The sequence below is a fragment of the Maniola jurtina genome, chromosome 18 (assembly GCF_905333055.1).
Source record: "Maniola jurtina chromosome 18, ilManJurt1.1, whole genome shotgun sequence".
NCBI lineage: Eukaryota > Metazoa > Arthropoda > Insecta > Lepidoptera > Nymphalidae > Maniola > Maniola jurtina.
Genome location: NC_060046.1, coordinates 4,286,893 through 4,306,455, shown reverse-complemented (window position 1 = coordinate 4,306,455; position 19,563 = coordinate 4,286,893). Strand labels below are relative to the sequence as shown.

Here is a 19,563-nt window from a genome sequence, read left to right as displayed (position 1 = left end):
TGGCATAAATCAATCTCTTTTAACTAAAACTGTTTTAACTGAAACTTAAGTCTGAACAAAGTCAAAGTATGCTCTACAGATTTAATCCTTAGACCTTACCACGTTCGATTTTTTGCTTAGTATTGGAATACATATAATTGCGATTTTATTATGTTAGGAGGAAAATAAAACTCAAATCAAAACTACAATACTTATAATTTACTCGATCTGAAAACATTAATTAAGGGGTCATATTCAAAACAATCGCGGGCAGTGGGGACTTCTTTCGGGCGTGAATTTCTTTCACCGGTTTCGGAGGTCGGATCTTCCTGCCGTGTCTGCCGTCCTTCCTTTTCCAAAGACCAGACCGTGGCCTGTTGCCGAGCCATCTGTTGCGTTGAGGGGAACCTATGGGTGTATCTCCATGGTCTACGTTTGATAGACGACCTGGAGAAATCAAAAAGTTATGGTAAAACTCAAAATTGGGATATCAAACAGACCTTTTGAGATGTGCACATAATAAAAATATGTGATTAAATTCAGATGTACACTGAATGTACTTGTGTATGTGATGTTTTTTGGTGGAAGGCTTCGGCCGTGGCTAGGTTACCATCTTACCGGCAAAGCCGTGCCGCCAAGCGATTTAGCGTTCCAGTACGATGCCGTGTAAAACGTGTGAAATCAAAGAAATATGGGTTTAATAAAAACTACCATACCCCTTCCAGGTCAACCCACTTCCATCTAAGACTGGATCATCACTTATCACCAGGTTGAGATTGCAGTCAAGGGCTAGCTTGTATCTGAATAAAAATAAAATAAGAAATGCCATGCAGAACATACCAACAACTGCCATGCAGTGCTCATCAAAGCTGAAGAGCCTCTTGGAAGGCATCTGCACCACGATGCGGTCGTTCTGCCGCCGCAGTATCGTGCCGTACGTGCCTGCCGCGTGGATGTATAGACCACCTGTGCCTAACAGGTTCAAAGTATAAACACTTTTTTTTATTCAATATTATATTTGTAAGTACTGATTGTAAAATTTTAGACCAATCATTATTACCAACTAGCTGGTGCCCAAGTTTTTATCCACAAGAATTTAGATTTTCAAAAATGCCGTGGTAACTCTTTAATTTTCCAGGATAAAAAGTAGCCTCTAAGTCTCCAACTATATTCATGTAAAAGATCAGCAAAATCTGTTGCTCCGTTGCGGCGTTGAAGGACAAACCAATAAACCAACAAACAAACACATTTTCACATTTACAATATGGGTAGTGAGTAGTGACGTAATAAGAGAAGGACACACAAACTAAAACTGTTAAACCTCTTAAACCTCGCGACATTTGTATGTCTTGGTGTTTTTTTGAAATGAAATGATTCTTTATTTTGTAAAGTAATAGCGCGCTCCCATAGTGCTTGGAAGGGCGGGATTGTTCGTATGTGTTCATACGCGATCGTACGAATCAAATTCGTACGAAAGCGCATTCACATTTGTTTTGTTCATATGAAAGTGTAGTTGGTCTAAGTTACGTTATACATAATATATAAAAAGTTAAAAAATAAGGTATATTACCTGGTTCTTTTTCAATACAGTGAACTATTGTACCCAGTGGCAAAGCTCCCAAAACATAAGCATCTCCTTCATTTGCTCTAACTGTAAAAATTACAAAACAGTACCTACAATTATTTTTTTCTCCAAATGGCTTAGAAAAATCAACAAGTGGATATTTTTGAATTTAAGTTCAAATTTTGACAACCTCCCTGATGCAGTGGTAAGTGCTGTAATTTTGTAAGTGGGAGGTCCCGGATTCGATTCCTAGTAGGGGCAATTTGGGAATTTATTGTTTAATTTCTAATTGGTCTCTTGGTCTGGTCTGGTGGCAGGCTTCTGCCGTGGCTAATTACCACCCTATCAGCAAAGCCATTCCACCAAGCAATTTAGCGTTTCGGTATGGTGGTGGTAAGGTGTGGGTTTAATAAAACCCTTCCAATTTAGCGCGCTTCCATCTTTAGACTGCATCATCACTTATCACTTAGTATGAGTAAAGGGCTAACTTGCTTAGAAATAAAAAAAAATCAAGATCTAGTTTAGGCTGTGTGTTCAGTTTGGCAGTCAATCCAGTATTATTACAAGTATATGAATAGATATGTTTCAGTATATGTACCAGGTATTCGAGGCAGATGTCTGGAAGTTTTAATGATATCACCAGCCTTCATGTTCTCAGTAGCGAGTATGTATTTCAGCTTGTCACCCACCGCCACCAGTGCCACGTGGGCTGTTCTACAACCACATTCTAATACCTGCAATGTTACATACATAAGTCAAAGTCAAAATCAGATTCAACTATGTAGGTAATATGTATGTATAAGTTATAATATATGAAAAACAACCAGAGCTAAAAGCGAGGTAGTAGGGTTAAGTTGTCCATTGCAGGTTTTTCTTGGGCGACTGATTAACTTGGTTGGTGACTCAAAATGGTTAACGCCCACTGAGATTTTGGTCTCTATCATTAATATGGGATTATGTAACAGAGAGAGCACTAAACTATCTTCTTTTGTGGATAAAGTATTTGTAAAGAATATACCTGAATAACTTTTTCTTCCTGTGGTGGGCCTTCTGTTGGCCCATCTCTGACCCACGCAATCCAATGATACTTGTGCTTGATTCCTCCACCAATACCTTTGGCTACGAGTCTCCCTACAAATATTCAAGACTCAGAAAATATTCATATTAGGTCATGTATAGATTCTTTTTCAATTATTTTAAAGTATGTCTTAGTGCAATGATATTAATTAAACATTAATCAAATACATCAATAATGAAATTTAGAAGATAGGTTCCTTTTAGGACATAAGTAAAGGTTTTGAGAAAATCCACCCCCAAGAGGTGAGATGGGGGTTGCAAGATTATATGAAAATCCAATGTTTTAAAGTTAGATGTGAAAATTGGCACTTAGGTTATTAGTTTTAAATTATAAAAAGCTGTATAAACTATTTCATACAATCACCTACCAAGGGCGGCAAAATAAGGAATTATAATTAACTATTGTTATTATCAACTTGAAAGGAAGATAGGTTTCTTCAAAAGCTAATGCATTAGCTAAGAATGGATTTTACAAAAATCCACTCCTAAGAGGGTGAAATGGTTGCAAGATTGGATTTTTCTGGGATAAAAAGTGCAAGCTATCACAGTACCAAATTTCAATAAAATCGGTTAAGAGGATGGCCGACATACAATTATTTCTGTTTGTATGACTACATTTTTTTTTTAAATAGATTTTCAATTTACCTGAAACAGGATCTCGTCCAGCTAGATTGGTAACTTCCAAAGGTTTTACAGTATATTCTTCTGGGAAATGAACTGTTCTTCGATAGCTTATTCCAAATCCAGGTTTGGGCTTTACAGGCTTCGGCATACTAGCATATCGAACTGCGGTTACTTGTACTGTTTTTCTACCAATAACACTCGGCGCTGCACTTAAAGTTAAACTAGCAAATAGCCTATTTAAAGCCATCGCTTCAACTTAAATTAAAATTCTGTTCTGAATTCTGATTATTTTTATGTTTTATAACCTACAAAGTGAATTTTTGACATTTGACAATAAAATGACACTTGACAGATAGACCAAAAACCAGAAACCTCCGTCCATTCATCATTTGTACTCTGTGTTGTTAACAATCTTGTGAGAAGAATACGTAGAAGAATATAATTTGAATTAGTGGGTTCTTTAGCAATGAAAGTAAAATTTGAGAAAAAATCTTCTACATATTTTTAAATAAAACTTAAAGTTTAACATTTTTTTATTACCTAGTTTATCTTTGTCTATTTGTTATAGAAAAAAAGTAAAGGACGACCCCTAGCGGCAATTTTCTGATAAAAATACATCGTGAATGTGGCGTGTGTTGTTTGGAATATCGTGAGTCGTAAATAAAAATGCATTCAATGGACTGGTATTTCATGCTATAAGTGTACTTCACGTGTGTTAAAACAATACTCTACCTGAACACCTTCAGTGAATAGAGAGAACAAGAGTTAAGAAGTGGTTTACTTTTGGTATTTTGTCATATGTTGCACGCCTGCCTTGGAGTCTCGATGAGGACAAAAAATAATCAGTAATTCCGATGCTAAATTGATAATGCTGTGAGTTTATATTTTTATTCCCCTTTTATCTGGTGCATAGTAACTGTGAGTGTACAATTTACTGACGAGTCGAGGGCTTTTATGCATTTATAATGAGCAGGTTACCTGTGTCTCTATTCTTGCTCTCCTTCGTAACGTAACCATTGGCGCCTGCAGCCACTATTTGTAAACACAAACTTAATAATCGACGGCTTCATGAAATATTTGGTGTATGAAGTATGCGTCGGAAATGCAGCTCAGTAATGTAGTATTTTTTTTTGTTACAGAAATAGACACAACCAGTCTTCCGGCACGTTATTGCGCTTTCTCGTGACAATGCGATGCCTTATGTGCGAATATGTTATCTAAAGTAATCATTTTAGTCAAAACTTTACCATAATGGTCGTTAGAGCTGGAAGAGAATAATATCAAGATGAGTCACAATCTGGCAGGTATGCCGTCATACAGGCTGCCGGGCCCTGGGCTGGGGCCCCCAGATTTTAAGCCGCCTATGGATACGCCCACACCTCCAGCACCAGCACCCAGCAATCCAAAAAAGAGGAGAAAAACATCAAATGCAAACAATGCCTTAACAACTCCACAGCCTCCGCCCACTGCACAAGACTTACTGCCACCACCTCTAACGGGTTATGGAGATACGATTGTTGCATCAAACCCTTTTGATGATTCTCCATCAACAGTGTCACATAATGGGCCAATGATGAGTCAGAATGGGCCTATGATGAGTCAGAATGGGCCAATGGGAATGATGGGTCCGATGGGGCACAGTATGGGCGGACCTCCAATGAGGCACATGAGCCCTTTACCTCACTCGATGAGCCCTATGAGTCAGCAGATGCCACCAAGAGGTGGGATAAGTCCTATGGGGAATATGAGTCCAATGGGTCACATGGGTGGCATGTCACCTATGGGTGGGCCGAGTATGGGTATGAGTAATCACAGCATGGGCCCAGGTATGGGGCCTACATCAAGGTCGATGGGTAGTCCAATGAGTCCAATGAATTCCATGCCAATGGGATCACCGATGTCGTCGGGACCAATGGGCAGTCCAATGAATATGGGTTCAATGGCCGGCAGTCACATGAGTAACAGTCCGATGGGGCCACCGATGCACAGTCCTCTAGGTGCTGGTTCAATGAATGGGCCACTTAACGGGCCGATGGGAGGTGGTGGACCAGGAATGAACCCTCGTATGAATGGACCCATGGGGCCTAGCTGTTCAAATGGATCTATGGGTCCTAGCAATTCAATAATGTCCCCAAGTCAAATGCAGAATGCAGGAATGGGTCCAGGACATTGTGGTGGGATGAGACACGGCAGTCCGATGGGCTCAGGAATGGGAAGCGGTCCTATGGGAGGCAATGGCCCTATGACATCAATGGGACCTGGGCCTCCATATTCTGGTAATCACATGGGGCATGGTGGGCCTATGGGTATGGGTGGTAGTGGATCTATGGGAATGGGTCCTGGGCCAGGTAGCATGGGAAATTGTGGACCTCTGGCTGGAATGAGTGGCATGTCAATGGGAGGGCCAGGAGGCCAAGGAGTTGGTCCCATGGGTCAAAGTATGGGCATGTTTGGACCTAAACCGATGCCAGTGAGTGCGGGGAAAGTATATCCTCCGGACCAGCCAATGGTGTTCAACCCCCAGAACCCTAATGCCCCTCCAATATACCCCTGTGGAGTGTGTCACAAGGAGGTGCATGATAATGATCAAGCTATTCTTTGCGAGTCTGGGTGCAATTTTTGGTTTCACAGGTGAGAATTGTCAAATTTATTAGATGTACAACATAGTAATCATTATCAACCTATCTCCAGCTGACTGCTGAGTACAGGTCTCCTCTCAGAATGAGACAGGTTTGACCATAGTTCACCACCCTAGACCAGTGCTGATTGGCAGACTTTATACACTTTGAGAACATTATGGAGCACTCTCAGGCATGTAGGATTCATGATCCTACCTGCCAAATTTCATGATTCAGGTCAATGGGAAGTACCCTATAGATTTTGATTCCCTTTTCTTGACAGACAAATAAGGATATGGAAGCCCAAAAATCTTTGAAAGTCATCAATATTAGGCTTCAAGTATAAAAAAAATTACTAATAACTCTTCCAGGGGGTGCACGGGCCTAACGGAGCCCGCGTTCCAGTTACTGACGGCAGAAGTGTATGCAGAGTGGGTGTGTGATAAGTGCCTACATTCTAAGAACATACCGCTTGTGAAGTTCAAACCATAGCGATGCGCTATCCAACCCCTCCTGCCCGACATCATATGAGTGGACATCTACACCCATCACAAGTATTTATTTCACTACATCATGAACTTTATGAAATTAATTTATTGAATGGAATCGGTCATATTAAAGGTCAGCACTGATCAGCATTGTACTGCTCTAGCACTCAACTTGTCATTCAAATGAAAGAGAATTTATGCCTTGTAGATATATTACAGTTAAAACTCATTTTACTTAGTAAAAACTAGTTCTGGCTGTAAATCTTTTTTCAAACTAGACTAATTTTAGTTAGTCTTATTTCTATTTATCAAATGAACTAATTTGTCAACTGACTGTTTTTTAAATGAGCTATGCCAAAAGACTTGCTCCGTCATCCCTTCATTGAGCTTCACCTATTCGATCTTCGCTTTGCTACGGATGTCGTTGGCTCCATTCACTCGCCACATCCCCCTTCTCTGCACTCGGCCTCATAGGCTCACTTCATTCAAGACCAAAGTTAAAGTACACTATAGATCTCAATATAAGCAATGCAGCCTGACAAGGCTTTGTAAAGTCCCACAGAGCGGTTGGTGTGGGCATGCCGCCTGCTGCCTCAACCGAGAGATACATTTTGTCTCAGTCGTGGAATGCGTACTCCAGCTGCACTGTATACTAAGCAAAGCCATACTGCCGGCCATTCCAAGCTCCCACTATTGATATAGTAATTAAATATAGAATATTACTAAAAATCCACATTTGAATGGCAGGTTTTTTGCTGAACTTGAGCCATGTGATGTAAAGGTTCAAACACATTACTGTGTTTTCATGCTTCACAACTTAAACTGGCCTGATAAGGACAACCATTCGAAGGGCGCGTGAGTGTCGGAGTACGCCAGAGCACCATTGCCAGGCTATAGTGTGGTTTGTCACGTCTTCTGTATGATTCTCTGACGCGTCATATCACCATCGTAGTAATGTGTTTGCGCCTTAAGTCAGTGAAGCCCTAAGAAGGATCTCATGGGTAATTTAGATGTGTGATAGATGAATGCGTAGACTCGAAAACTCTTTGAAATGCAATTCAACAAGCGACGAAACAATTTTTGTAATTGCAGACAGTCAATAACTAGTCTGTTTTATATTTATTTTTACGAGTGAGTATGCTTTAGTATTGACAAAAGTGTAAAGGATGTGTGGCATCTGGTTTAGAGAAGGAAAAATTAACTACTAATATGTCTAAGACTATATCACAAGGTAGAAACATATTCAATATCTCACCACACTGGCTCAACATTAACTTTAGTCAAATCAAATCATAGTACCTTATTAGTGTGGTTAATTCTGGTGTACACAACTAAACTAAAATGACATGCCTTTCATATTGATATCTCTTTCCTAATGCCCTCTGTGGAAAAGGATAGCATTAGATTTGGACTTTCCATATCACTCAGTACATTATACAGCCAGAACACAAATCAACAATCGAGCATGGAGCGATGTGAAGAGATGTTGCATGGTGCAAGAATTTTTTGGAACTTAGATCATCTGATCAAGTACTATGATTTGATTAGATTTAAAAGTAAAGGTCCCTTCTTGAAATGTATGAACGCAGCGCATACGCGCAACATACCTACGCTGAAATCCAATTCTATTGAAAAATAGTGTGCTAGGTTGCCACACAAATGTCGCATGAAATATATTGGTTGTGTTGGTGCGTGTTCATACGCACGCAGGATTATTGCAAATGAGCGTACGCACCATCTACGCATAAACATATTGGTTGCATTGGTGCGTATGAACGCACGCGTGCGGTGCGTATGAACGCATGCGTGCGGTGCATATGTACGCATGCGTGCGGTGCGTTCTTTTTCGGCGTAGTGCGGGATGGATATTGTAAATGTGTTTACAACAATGCTTACTTTGTTTTGTATAAGCAGTTAAGTAAAGGTCACTCATCATGTCCCTGTAATTAATGATCTCTCGCTTAACTGGTTTTACAGCAAATCAAAAGTGTGATATAGGATTTAGACAGGAATTTTTATTAAATGGATTTGTGACATTAAATTGCGCAGAAACTGTAAAGTTTCAATTAACTTTATGTTAAAGAAAAATTAAAGTTACTTTGTGGTTAAAGTATCCATCAAATTAAAGCAATTTAATGGGATTTTTTATTAGATTATTTTTATCATCAGGAAATCAACTTTGTTTTCAAGGTGCATTTCAAGCAGCTACAATAATTATTGTTACTTTTTTTTAAAAAGCTTTACTTGAACCTTATTTCTGGCACACCTTATAGATCATAAAGAGTGAAGGAGACGGCAAATAGACCAATACTGCTCACAGGCAGCAATAAAATTTACTGCTGTGTGTAATGTGACGAATGATATAATTTTTACTGACATAAAAAGGGTGAAAAATAATAGCGAATGACGTATAATGTTACTAGTTTCGACATAGTGTGACATGTAACATTGTGTGGTGTGAATCCAATACAACAATACAAGGGATATTTTTGACAATTGGCAGAGTATGACAAGTGAAAACTATTGCCACATAACAACTAAAAAGTTGTTTTGTGTCACTATGGCAGTAGTTTTCACTTGTTGTAGTGTGACATGTCTTATTCACACTATGATCTTTGGTGCACTGGGATTTGGATTAGGTAAAGCTGTTATAAAAAAAAAAGTATGACACAATTCATGCATATTCAAATGTTGTGAACCCAGCTCCCGTGCTGAAGCTGTGTTATTACTATTCTGTTAAAATATTCTGGAACAAGCAATATAGTCTTGGCCGGTAATCTTGTGGCCCTTTGTGTGTCGCTTTACTTTTTGTGCATATTGTAAATATATTCTAGAATAATCTATATAAGTCTAAACTTCCGCCTTATAATAAATGTGAATTATAAGAATTATTATTATTACTTACTGTCGACATAATTTTCAATAATAGTTAATTAAAAGTGGGCCCTGCAATTGCTCGAATATTTTAATTTTGCAACAGCACATGTACACAAAAATAGTATAAACTATTTTTAGACTGCCTCGAGAGCAATGATGAATTAATTATTAATTGAAAACTGGTCAAGTGCGAGTCAGTCGCACACGAAGGGTTTCGTACCATCGTACCAGTTTATGTACCTACTTATTGTTTTTTTTTTTTAATTTACATCGTGGCCATTTTGAAATTCTTATTATTTGTTGTTAAAGTGGCAATAGAAATAAGTACACACTGAAAATTTCAACTCTACCCATTACAGTTCATGAGATACAGCCCTATGACAATAAATGAACAGACTGATGGCCAGCGAAAGGGTCCCGTGGGCACCGTTCGGAACCGGGTCCGAAATTAATTCCTATCGAGATTATGCTCCAGCATTCTTCCAGCAGATTTTATATGTTGAGTTACTTTACAAATGTAAGTCAACATTTAAAATTGATTTGTTTTAAAAAAACCTTGTCTGTCTGTCTGTCTGTTACCTTTTCACAGCCGATCTGTTAACCCGATTTTGACTATGTTAGATCCAAAGATAGCTTGTCGCTCTAGTCTTGACCATGGATATACATAGACTGCTTTTTATCCCGGAAAATCATAGTTCCCACTGGATTTTCAAAAACTTAAATCCACGCAGACGAAGTCGCGGCCTTCATCAGTATCACCTAATTATTAAAGGGCCTACTTTTATTTAATACGCAGTAACTAGATTAATTGAAATGAAATAACAATATTTATTTGTGCCATTGGCATCAATTTTGTTGCACTAAACTAAAAGACTATACTACAACGAATGGTATGTCTGATAATTTCCGAAGTGCTGTCTTATTAGTTTAGTCTTATGGCGGAGTTACGATTATAATGCTTATGGGACTAAGGCGTCGTATAGGGCTATGTTTCAAACTAGGCTGAAACCATTCGGGTACTTGAATAAACTCTTGTGTAATGACGCCAATAACAACAAAATTGATTCTAATGTACTAAAAATTCTACCACAGGCCTTTTATTTATATGATTGTGAACTTTGGGACAGTATCCTCAGTATCCTTTCCTTGATAAAACTGCTAAAAATATTAAAAAAAAAATACTATTCATAATTTTGCGATTAGGTACATCGTAAGTGTTGCTCACGTATGTAGCTTACGTACCTAATTAATTGACTAAAACGTACTTTTAGGGTGTACATTACTTATAAAGTCGTAAGTTAATTAATTTTAAATTAACGTAAGTAGCTTACATGAGTAAAACTTACAGGTGTATCCGCGGTCTTAGACCTTGTTCTTACAATAAGGCACTTGTCTGATCGCCGCCAAAGAAGGGAATTGCTTACAACTATTTTCTCGCTCAAGAAACGGTCAATCGATGTATGATTCCGTGTCAATAAAAGAGATAAATATATCAATGGTGACGAAAACTCTCCACTAGTTTGTCGCAGCGACATGAGCTATCAGACAAAGAAAAACCGGCCAAGTGCGTGTCAGACTCGCGCACTGAGGGTTCCGTACTCAGGTATTTTTTCCAACATTTTGCACGATAAATTAAAAACTATTATGCATAAAAATAAATAAAAATCTGTTTTAGAATGTACAAGTAATACCCTTTCATATGATACCCCACTTGGTATAGTTATCTTACCTATCCTATAAGGGTTCCGTTTTTCCTTTTGGGGTACGGAACCCTAAAAACTCGCTCAGCGACGCTCTTGATCAAAACAATCGCGCAGTTTGCGCAAATATTAAAATATGTATCCCTTGACCGTCTGTTCGAGTTATCGCCCGTCGCACTCGCACAATCGCTTATAGCCCAGCGACAAAACTATCCCAACCACACACTCGCTTCTCGTTGCTCGCCAACTAATTTCTTGCTAATCGTGTACACTGGGCTGTCGGATAAGTGCCAGTTAGAAATCGCTTTAACTATCTCTAAACTCTCTTTCTCTCTTTAGATTGAAATCTGTAGAGCATAGTTTGACTTTGCGCAGACTTAAGATACTTGTTAAAACGAGACCGCGTTATATCGCCGACATAAATCTGTCTTGTTTTGACTAAACTTAAGTCGAAGCAAAGCCAAAGTGCGCTCTATAGTTCCTAATTTATTTCGAATGAACAATTTTTTATTATTAACATCACTGAAGATAACATTTCAAAGTCAAGTACAGCTGTGTAAAATATCATAAAACAAGCATTATAAATTATACAAAAGGCCTTACATAGTGGTAGTACCTAAACCGATAATGTAAATGAGGAGCAACAGATCAAAGTGTTTTAACTCCGTTAATGTAACTTTTGAGATAAAAGCATAATCCATAATATTTTTAAGAGAGGACAAAAACAAACAACTTTGTATTGTAATAGGGTTTATTGGAAGTCAAATCAGCAAATAAAACTGAAATCCACATACTTCTTATTATTAATTATCAATAAAATTTTACATATTTTTTTGGATTTAATACATATTGATGCATTAACCATAAAATAATACTGTTTGATGTGGCACATTTGGGATTTAATACAGTTTGACATGGGTGTGAAGACTATTACACACTGAACTAAAATTTACTTATTTCATCCTCCTCTTCCAAACAGTCACACATTTCCTGCTGTTCTTGATTTGAATCGGTAACACCATCACCATCACTGTTTATAATTTTTTTGTAATATTCTAACTCCCCATTATCTTGCCATTCCTCTCCAAAACGTTTCTTCAGTAACATGTTTACATCATTTTTCTTTGCCTGATTTAGTAAATTATTATTGTTGATGATTGCAGGCTCTGGTATATTTTCAATTTTAAAACCCCTTTTCATAATTGGACCATAGTCTTTTCCAGTATCAGCATTGTAGAAATTTTCCATTTTGACATCTATTCTTGGTTTAAGTTGCCTTGTTGCTTTGTTTCTTACCATTGTCTTTTTTATATAAATCCTTTTAGCATCTCTGATTCCATCCATCTTTTTCATGAATTCTGATAGACTTTTTATATCCAGCGTATTCCATTCCTTTCCCAATTCATGGACTTTTCCTTTTTCAGAGTAAACTTGTGTATATTCTTTTCGTGTGATGATTTCTTCTCTCTTCTTCAATTCTTTTTCTACCACTCCAAAGACACGATCTGGAGGCATATAAGAATGCCCTCTTACAGGGTAGAACAAAACAACTTCCTCAATATGTACAGGAGCTTTAGTAAAAAGCCACCAACATAAACTATGAACGACATGCATGTTTTTGTTCTGCCCTCCGCAACCGTCACAGAACAGTCTCAATTTGGTCTTGGATTCGGCAAAATTGTATGTTTGTAGATATGATAGTATAGCAGAGGATATTTCCACTGAGCCTTTTCCGGCCTCCGTTTCTGTCCACGTAAAAAAATGTGAATCCTGCATATTCAGGTCAACAATACAAAAAGTATAAAAGTTTATTTGCCGAGCATAGTAAGCTTCACTAATATTCAGTTTAGGAAGAGGATGAATTTGTTGAAGATCGAAACAAAGTCTGACACTATCAGAATAGTCTGCTTTTAGTAACTTATGAAATGTCTTGGCACGTAACTTATGAGCTCCCAAATTGTGCATCAAACTGTTTTTCTTTTGTGTATCAGTTTCTGCTCTCATGGCAGACGCCATCCTTTTACAATAACTACAAACATCAACAGCAGGAGTTCCGAAGCCAATATTAAATTTTGTACAAAATATTGTGGCAAAGAAAGTTTTTTTAACTTTAAGATTTTCATTGGCTTGACTGTTGTAAATTTTGTAAAGCTTATTTATTGACAACGTGGATGGCAAATATATGCGCTTGCTTTTAAGGCGATTATAGTGACTTATACTACCCTCAAGTTTAGAAATGAATTCAATAACGGCCTGTTTTTTCTGGGCATACAGATGTGCCTTGTGATTTCCACCTCTCCGTTCATGAACTCCTTCACCACTAAAAACACCCTTTGCAATTGAGTTGATTCTGGTTTGAGAAACATTAAACAACTTTTGAAAAAACTTTGCACAAACAGGCATCATTTTCCCTTGTTTGACAGGAATGTAATACTTAACGGAGAATTTCTTAGCATTTCTGGACTTAGTTTTAGGCTTTGCTACTGGCCTAGATCGTTTAGTGCCTGAAACCCTTAACATGTATGACAATCGCCTATCCTGCTCAATTTTCGTATGGGCGTCATACATTTTTTGTTTCGCATAAATCAGGTAATTCATAGAAATCAAACAGCAAGAATACCGTTTTGTCGTATGTGTACATGGTGGATTAAAGGCTAACAAAGCCGGATCACTATCACGGTATCTGAAACAATAAACATTATGACATAAACAAAAACAGGCAAATAACCCATTAAAATAAATTACTATAAATGCTGTGATAAAATACACAAGTGCGAACAACACTTACCTTGCTTCTTTACGCCGAGCTCTTAGGTTTTTATTACGTGGCCGTTTTCGTGAACCATCCGAATGTTCTCCAACAAATATTGATTCTTCCATATTTACATACGATTATTACCATAAAATAATAACAAATCTATTTTATTATTCAAAAAACATTAACACAACAACAGTGACAACATAACCGCCAATGTTTCCTGTCATATTGACATCGAGTGACAAGTGACCACAAACAATATAGTTTGTTGCGTTCAGAAATGACTTGTACTTGATGTCTATGGATGTAACACACTTTGTTCTAGCGACAAAATTTAATACACTTGGATATGGCAACGAACCTGGATCTAATATCGTTTGAAACGGTGACTACTTTTGGTTCTTTTTTATAATAAAAAGTAATACAGTTTGATGCGTCATAATTTGACATAAGTTTTCAAGGTTTGAAATAGATAAAAAATCCGTTCTGTATTAGAATAATTCGGTAGGTGGAGTTAATACACTTTGATCTGTTACTCCTCATTACAATGCTTACGTATAACTGCTGATAATAAATGAATGTACTTATTATTTGGTGCCCTAGTTTGCATGTAACATTTCGCGTTATCTATAAAATACTGTAAATAACGATGAATCCATACGCTTTGTTAAGTATAAGAGTGTTAAAATGTGTTTGTCAATTTTTTAACTTTTGAAGATTTTTAATTAAAAAAAAATTAACTAAGCATGTAAAAATAAGGTATGTACATACAATAGTAGGACTTAGGATAAAGGTCGTCGCTGACTTGTACCGCACCGCTCCAGCACAGCCGATAGCTATTTTGGAAATGAACATTATAATGTGAGCTTCAAGTAGGTGTTTTGATTTTGTTTGTTTTTCGTTTACCCTTTTCCAAAGTAGCTGTGCTTGGTGCGGCGCGGTAGGTATATGACTAATGACTTTTAGGATTATCTATTGAGATTATATTAGTGTAGACTCCAGTAAGGTTGTGACACAAAGGAGTAATTCTGCAGCTATTTTATGATACCTCAGTCACTGCAGTGGGTCTTTACCTGGAGTCGAATTTAATGATTTAAATATTGTAATGTGCAGAATAAAAATATTGGACTATACCTAGTTGAATTATTAGATATGGATGTCAATTCTGATGTCAACAAAACTATGAATAAACCAAATTAACAAAACTAAATAATTGCAGAAAAGAATGTCAATACCTATATAATAATAATTACTTGGCATGAATCCATTAAAAATTTAATTTTACCGTGGTAAACACATGATTTATGCAACATTTTTCTTTACATAGTGAATAATAATATGTTATTGTGCAGGTCGCATCACATCTTTCTCGTCTACTGTCTTGTGCCATTTCCCCTAATAGTTTTAAATTAGTTTTGAATTGATAACAGCTTGTAAACTTGCTTATTTTTACATGATAATAGTCCAAACTTTATATATCGGTTGTGATGATTTATTATTTTGTCTGTTACTTAAATGTTTTAATATTAGTTTTTATACCAGTGTGCAAGAATTATTTACGACAGAGCCTAGCTATTAAGCCAGCCAAGCGACAATTAACTGATATTTAAGTACTGTTGGAATCTGGTAAAAATGTTTTTAACTTAGAACTTATGCAGTGGTGCAGTCTTTTTATCTGAAACCAACTCTACAACAGATTTGCTACGCTGAACATGGATTTCTAAGTAGACGAAACTTCCGAAATAATTTGCGTTTGTACGTTGCTTGTACGTTAGTATACAAGGTAAAGGTACTGTACATACGTCTTACGAAACGCAAACTATTTTGAATGATTTTCATTTACTCGAACTCAAGTAAAATGGGCTCTTTTACTGACCGCTAGATAAAACCCCCATGTATTTTTTACCCCAAATATTCATACCTACGGTTAATTCATTTGTGAATTAAAATCGAAACGCAGCAAAATAGTGCTTAAGCAACAGTTATTTATTTTACTTATTTATATAATTATGTGATTAATATGAGATTGATTAACTATTTATTTATATTCAATACCATGACATCTACAAAAAAAACAATTCATCTATTTTTTTGATGCCAAGGGTACTTACCACTTACCTATATTTCAAAAAAGGTGATGGTTGTCAAACTATTTAATAAACACACAATAATTTCACACTCAATTGATCCATCCTCATTTTTTTATAGATTATATAATTTTAGACGGTATTTTTGGTTTATTGGCCAGTATAATGATTTGTATAAAACATCACTTAATGTATTACTAGATACTATATTATTTTTGTCATATATCTAATCCAGGTCCAAACTTTAAAAACCTCTTAATCGCGGGCAAGTATAAACCTGTCAGGTTATATTCAAATTTTATCGTGTCGACTATTAATAAAACCTAATTTTGTATTGATGGGTATTTATCGAAATAGGTACCTACATATTTAAGTTTATACTTATGTAATTTATAATATAAAAAGATTGCGAAAGATCCATGGTCGAATGAAAAACTTGCCCATATCAAACCTATTTAGCAAAATAAAACGTACTCTATCTGCCACTATCTGTCTACGGCTACTAAAAGCCATAAAGCAAAACAAAAATTGTAAACTAAAGGTCATCACTGACTTATACATACCGCACCGTTTCAGCGCAGCATCCACGAGTCACGACACTCGTTTATTTAAAAATGAATTTTGTGCTGTGCTTGAACAGCGTAGTGCCATAAGTCACTGATAACCGTTAGCTGGCATCAGAAATCAGAACTCGGTAAGAGTTGACATATATTGTAACATAGAGTTCTTATTACAGTCATGTAATTATAGTCCATGAAATAATGTCACGGGTGAAATAATTTATTAAGTTGCGACGCGCTGCCTGATTATATGTGAATCTTAAATCGGCAACTTAGGTACTATTTTTTTTTGGGAAAGTTTTAATTGTAGGTAGTTGTAATCGCTTAGAGGTTTGGCTGATGAGAGAACTTTTTGTACATATATTTAATGAATCGGCGAATAATGCTAAATTGTACAGTTACTTATAAATTAGAAATCAATTAAATATCTAGAATACGCGGCCATGAATGTAATGTAATATTAATATTGTCGTGAGAGCATCACAACTTATTTAAGGGAGACTGCTGCTATGTAAATTAGTTACACTTGTTACGTGTTATGTACGTTGGGCCATACGGAATATACAATGAAGGGATAGCATAAAAAAATACCACTGCATAAACCACAGCTAAATTGCTTACTAAGCGTTTACTTGGTCTCTTGAAATCGAATAAATATAATTAATTTCGAGCGCTTGTAATGTCTAATGGATTCATAACAAGTGCTCTTTCTATTTTAATTTATATTTTTAGTTATTTTACATGGTTTTTATACACACATACAATTAGATTGTAAAATATAACTTGAGATTCATTTATTTTACACATCAAAAACTTTTTTGGTCAATAATGATTTCATAGCACTTCTTAATTAGAGATTACTAAAGACCAGCATACTCAAAATGTGGCTTACAGAATTGGTCTGATGTAATGAGTGGAAGCCCTAACTCAATTAAACTGCAATATCTGTTCGGCCCACAGTACAAATAACACTACTGTTGTGTATGCAAGAAGTTGTATTTCAGAATATTTTATAAACTCAAAATAGAATTACATCAGTGGTCTTAAACTTGTGCATAGTTTATTTTGTATTATGTGAATAATAACAAGCAATAATAAAATTGTTATTGAGGATTTTTTATTTTATACTAACCATACTTTTTTCACTACGATATACCTACGTACCTATGTATTATATATATTTTTACGACCAAAGCTCATTCATTTCTATTATTTTTAGATTTATGCTGGTTGCACTGGATTTATCGTGACCAAACGCTTTAAAAAGAACATAATCATTTGAACTAAACTGGATCAAGCCAGGGATTGAACCCATAATAACGACGGTTGAATATAAGACGGCGTAACTTAGGTACTTAAAAAATCTAAAAGTAAACACAAAATAAGTTGGATATACATACTTTATTCACGGTTTCTAGTATGTATGCCATAATATGCCATACACGTCTAAAACTAACAAACAAACCATTTCATTTTATTTTAAATTCTGTTAAACTATTTTCCATTGCACAACAGCAAAAATATAATTTTTACAGTACAGTAAATAAAATTCGAGTACAAAATTAAATATAAAAGTAGAATGTATAAAAATATTTCACTTAACAAATAACTTAGTTCATACAATATGGCTATCTTCTTATACACAATCTTAACTAAATATACAGGCCTAAATCTATTGCTATCCTTTACCGCATGGAGCATTATGAAAGAAACAGCAATAAATTTAGATCTGTTAGTTTAGTTAAGAGTTTGTTTGCCTACAACAGAATTAGTCACAATTACTAATACAGTCAGAGTGAATATTTTGAAGGTCTTCACTCACATATCCATACCCGTTGTGGCGCACCGCCCCGACACTATAATTGTCGGGGCGGTGCGCCGCGTGAACAGTAGAAAACAACCTTTAGTAAACTGCAAACGAGAGAACATAATATTTAGTCTTTTGGGGAATATTCATTAGATAATAAGTCACTTGAGATGGAAAGTAGGCCTTAAAGTGTGACGCAACTTTGGAACCTCACAATATCTTTGAATTATTCTCATTTCCTAAGAAAATTGTATGACATAACTAATGAATTGTCTCTTATAATGTGGCTAATTCTGTTGTATATAATCTATAAGCCAAACTAAAACGACAGGTTATAAGATATATTGCTATCTCTTTCGTAATGCCGTTTAGAGCCTCGATAGCTCAACGGTTGAGCGGACTGAATTCCAAAAGATCGGCGGTTCAAACCCCACCCGTTGCAATATTGTCGTACCCACTCCTGGCACAATCTTTACGCTTAATTGGAGGGGAAAGGGGAGTATTAGTCATGTTTAACATGGTTAATATTCTTTAAAAAATGCTCTCTTGAAAAAGGATAGCACTAGATTTCGACCCATCAATTTAGTTTAGAGAATTTTGTGGGCAATAGAATTCTGTGTGAACACCAGCAAATCAATAAAAACGCTCCATCCATTTCTTTATCCTGATATGAATTTGACAGTAATGATTTGTACTTCTATAATAAAAGACAGTCAATTATGGAGCGTCTTTTTAAAAATAATATCACAAAATGTTAATGCATCTTCACATACAAATAAAATCGATTACAAGATTTGTTCTGAACAGACAAACAAACAATATCAGAATTTTTGTAATATAATTTTGCCTAAAGTAAATTACAGGGGATCCTAAAATTAAAATCAGCACAGTAAGTACCTAATAAAAAGTATGTTGAATTAAGATGGATATAAAATTTCCAGACTAAAATTAATTGCATTAGTTTTTTACCATAATATACTTAGTAGGTATCTATTAAGAATCCTGAGTCTTGATCATTATTAAATTGTTAGTAGTTAAATGTTTCAAACAGCTGAACAGTAACAAAAATTTAGTTTTATTTACAATATTGGTAACAATTACAATTCTATGGCAGTTATGGAACCTATTAAAGCACTAACACAACAACGGTTAGTATGAGTACATCTCATCCAACGTTGACAGAATTCGAGCGTCAAACCACAATAGTGCTAGTGTAAAATGCTCTATTAAAGAATCTTGATTTAAGGGGCAAGTGACGGGTCTGCCCGCGAAATTCAAATTTTATTTGGTTTTTCGCAATTTGTAAACTAATACGACAAAGTACGATTATGGCATTCTAGTTGCGACAATGACAGTATCATTTCCACATGTTTATATAAAAATCTTTACTTGATAAGGTCCAGTTTAAGAAATTAAGCTCTAGT

General features: G+C 36.0%; 3 protein-coding genes across 3 annotated transcripts; 1 reads left to right on the top strand and 2 right to left on the bottom strand.

Moving 5' to 3' along the window:
- Window positions 1-178: 178 nt before the first annotated feature.
- LOC123874409 (39S ribosomal protein L2, mitochondrial) lies at window positions 179-3,586 on the bottom strand. Its single transcript, XM_045919716.1, has 6 exons — window positions 3,266-3,586; window positions 2,562-2,674; window positions 2,142-2,277; window positions 1,550-1,630; window positions 820-951; window positions 179-426 (listed from the first exon to the last, which is right to left on the bottom strand). The coding sequence occupies exons 1-6, from the start codon at window positions 3,489-3,491 to the stop codon at window positions 221-223; spliced, it is 894 nt and encodes a 297-aa protein (XP_045775672.1). The 5' UTR covers window positions 3,492-3,586; the 3' UTR covers window positions 179-220.
- A 148-nt stretch (window positions 3,587-3,734) lies between these two features.
- LOC123874407 (protein pygopus-like) lies at window positions 3,735-9,001 on the top strand. Its single transcript, XM_045919714.1, has 3 exons — window positions 3,735-4,117; window positions 4,384-5,875; window positions 6,234-9,001. The coding sequence occupies exons 2-3, from the start codon at window positions 4,530-4,532 to the stop codon at window positions 6,352-6,354; spliced, it is 1,467 nt and encodes a 488-aa protein (XP_045775670.1). The 5' UTR covers window positions 3,735-4,117; window positions 4,384-4,529; the 3' UTR covers window positions 6,355-9,001.
- Window positions 9,002-10,990: 1,989 nt separating this feature from the next.
- LOC123874403 lies at window positions 10,991-14,222 on the bottom strand. Its single transcript, XM_045919708.1, has 2 exons — window positions 13,716-14,222; window positions 10,991-13,610 (listed from the first exon to the last, which is right to left on the bottom strand). The coding sequence occupies exons 1-2, from the start codon at window positions 13,805-13,807 to the stop codon at window positions 11,870-11,872; spliced, it is 1,833 nt and encodes a 610-aa protein (XP_045775664.1). The 5' UTR covers window positions 13,808-14,222; the 3' UTR covers window positions 10,991-11,869.
- Window positions 14,223-19,563: the final 5,341 nt, after the last annotated feature.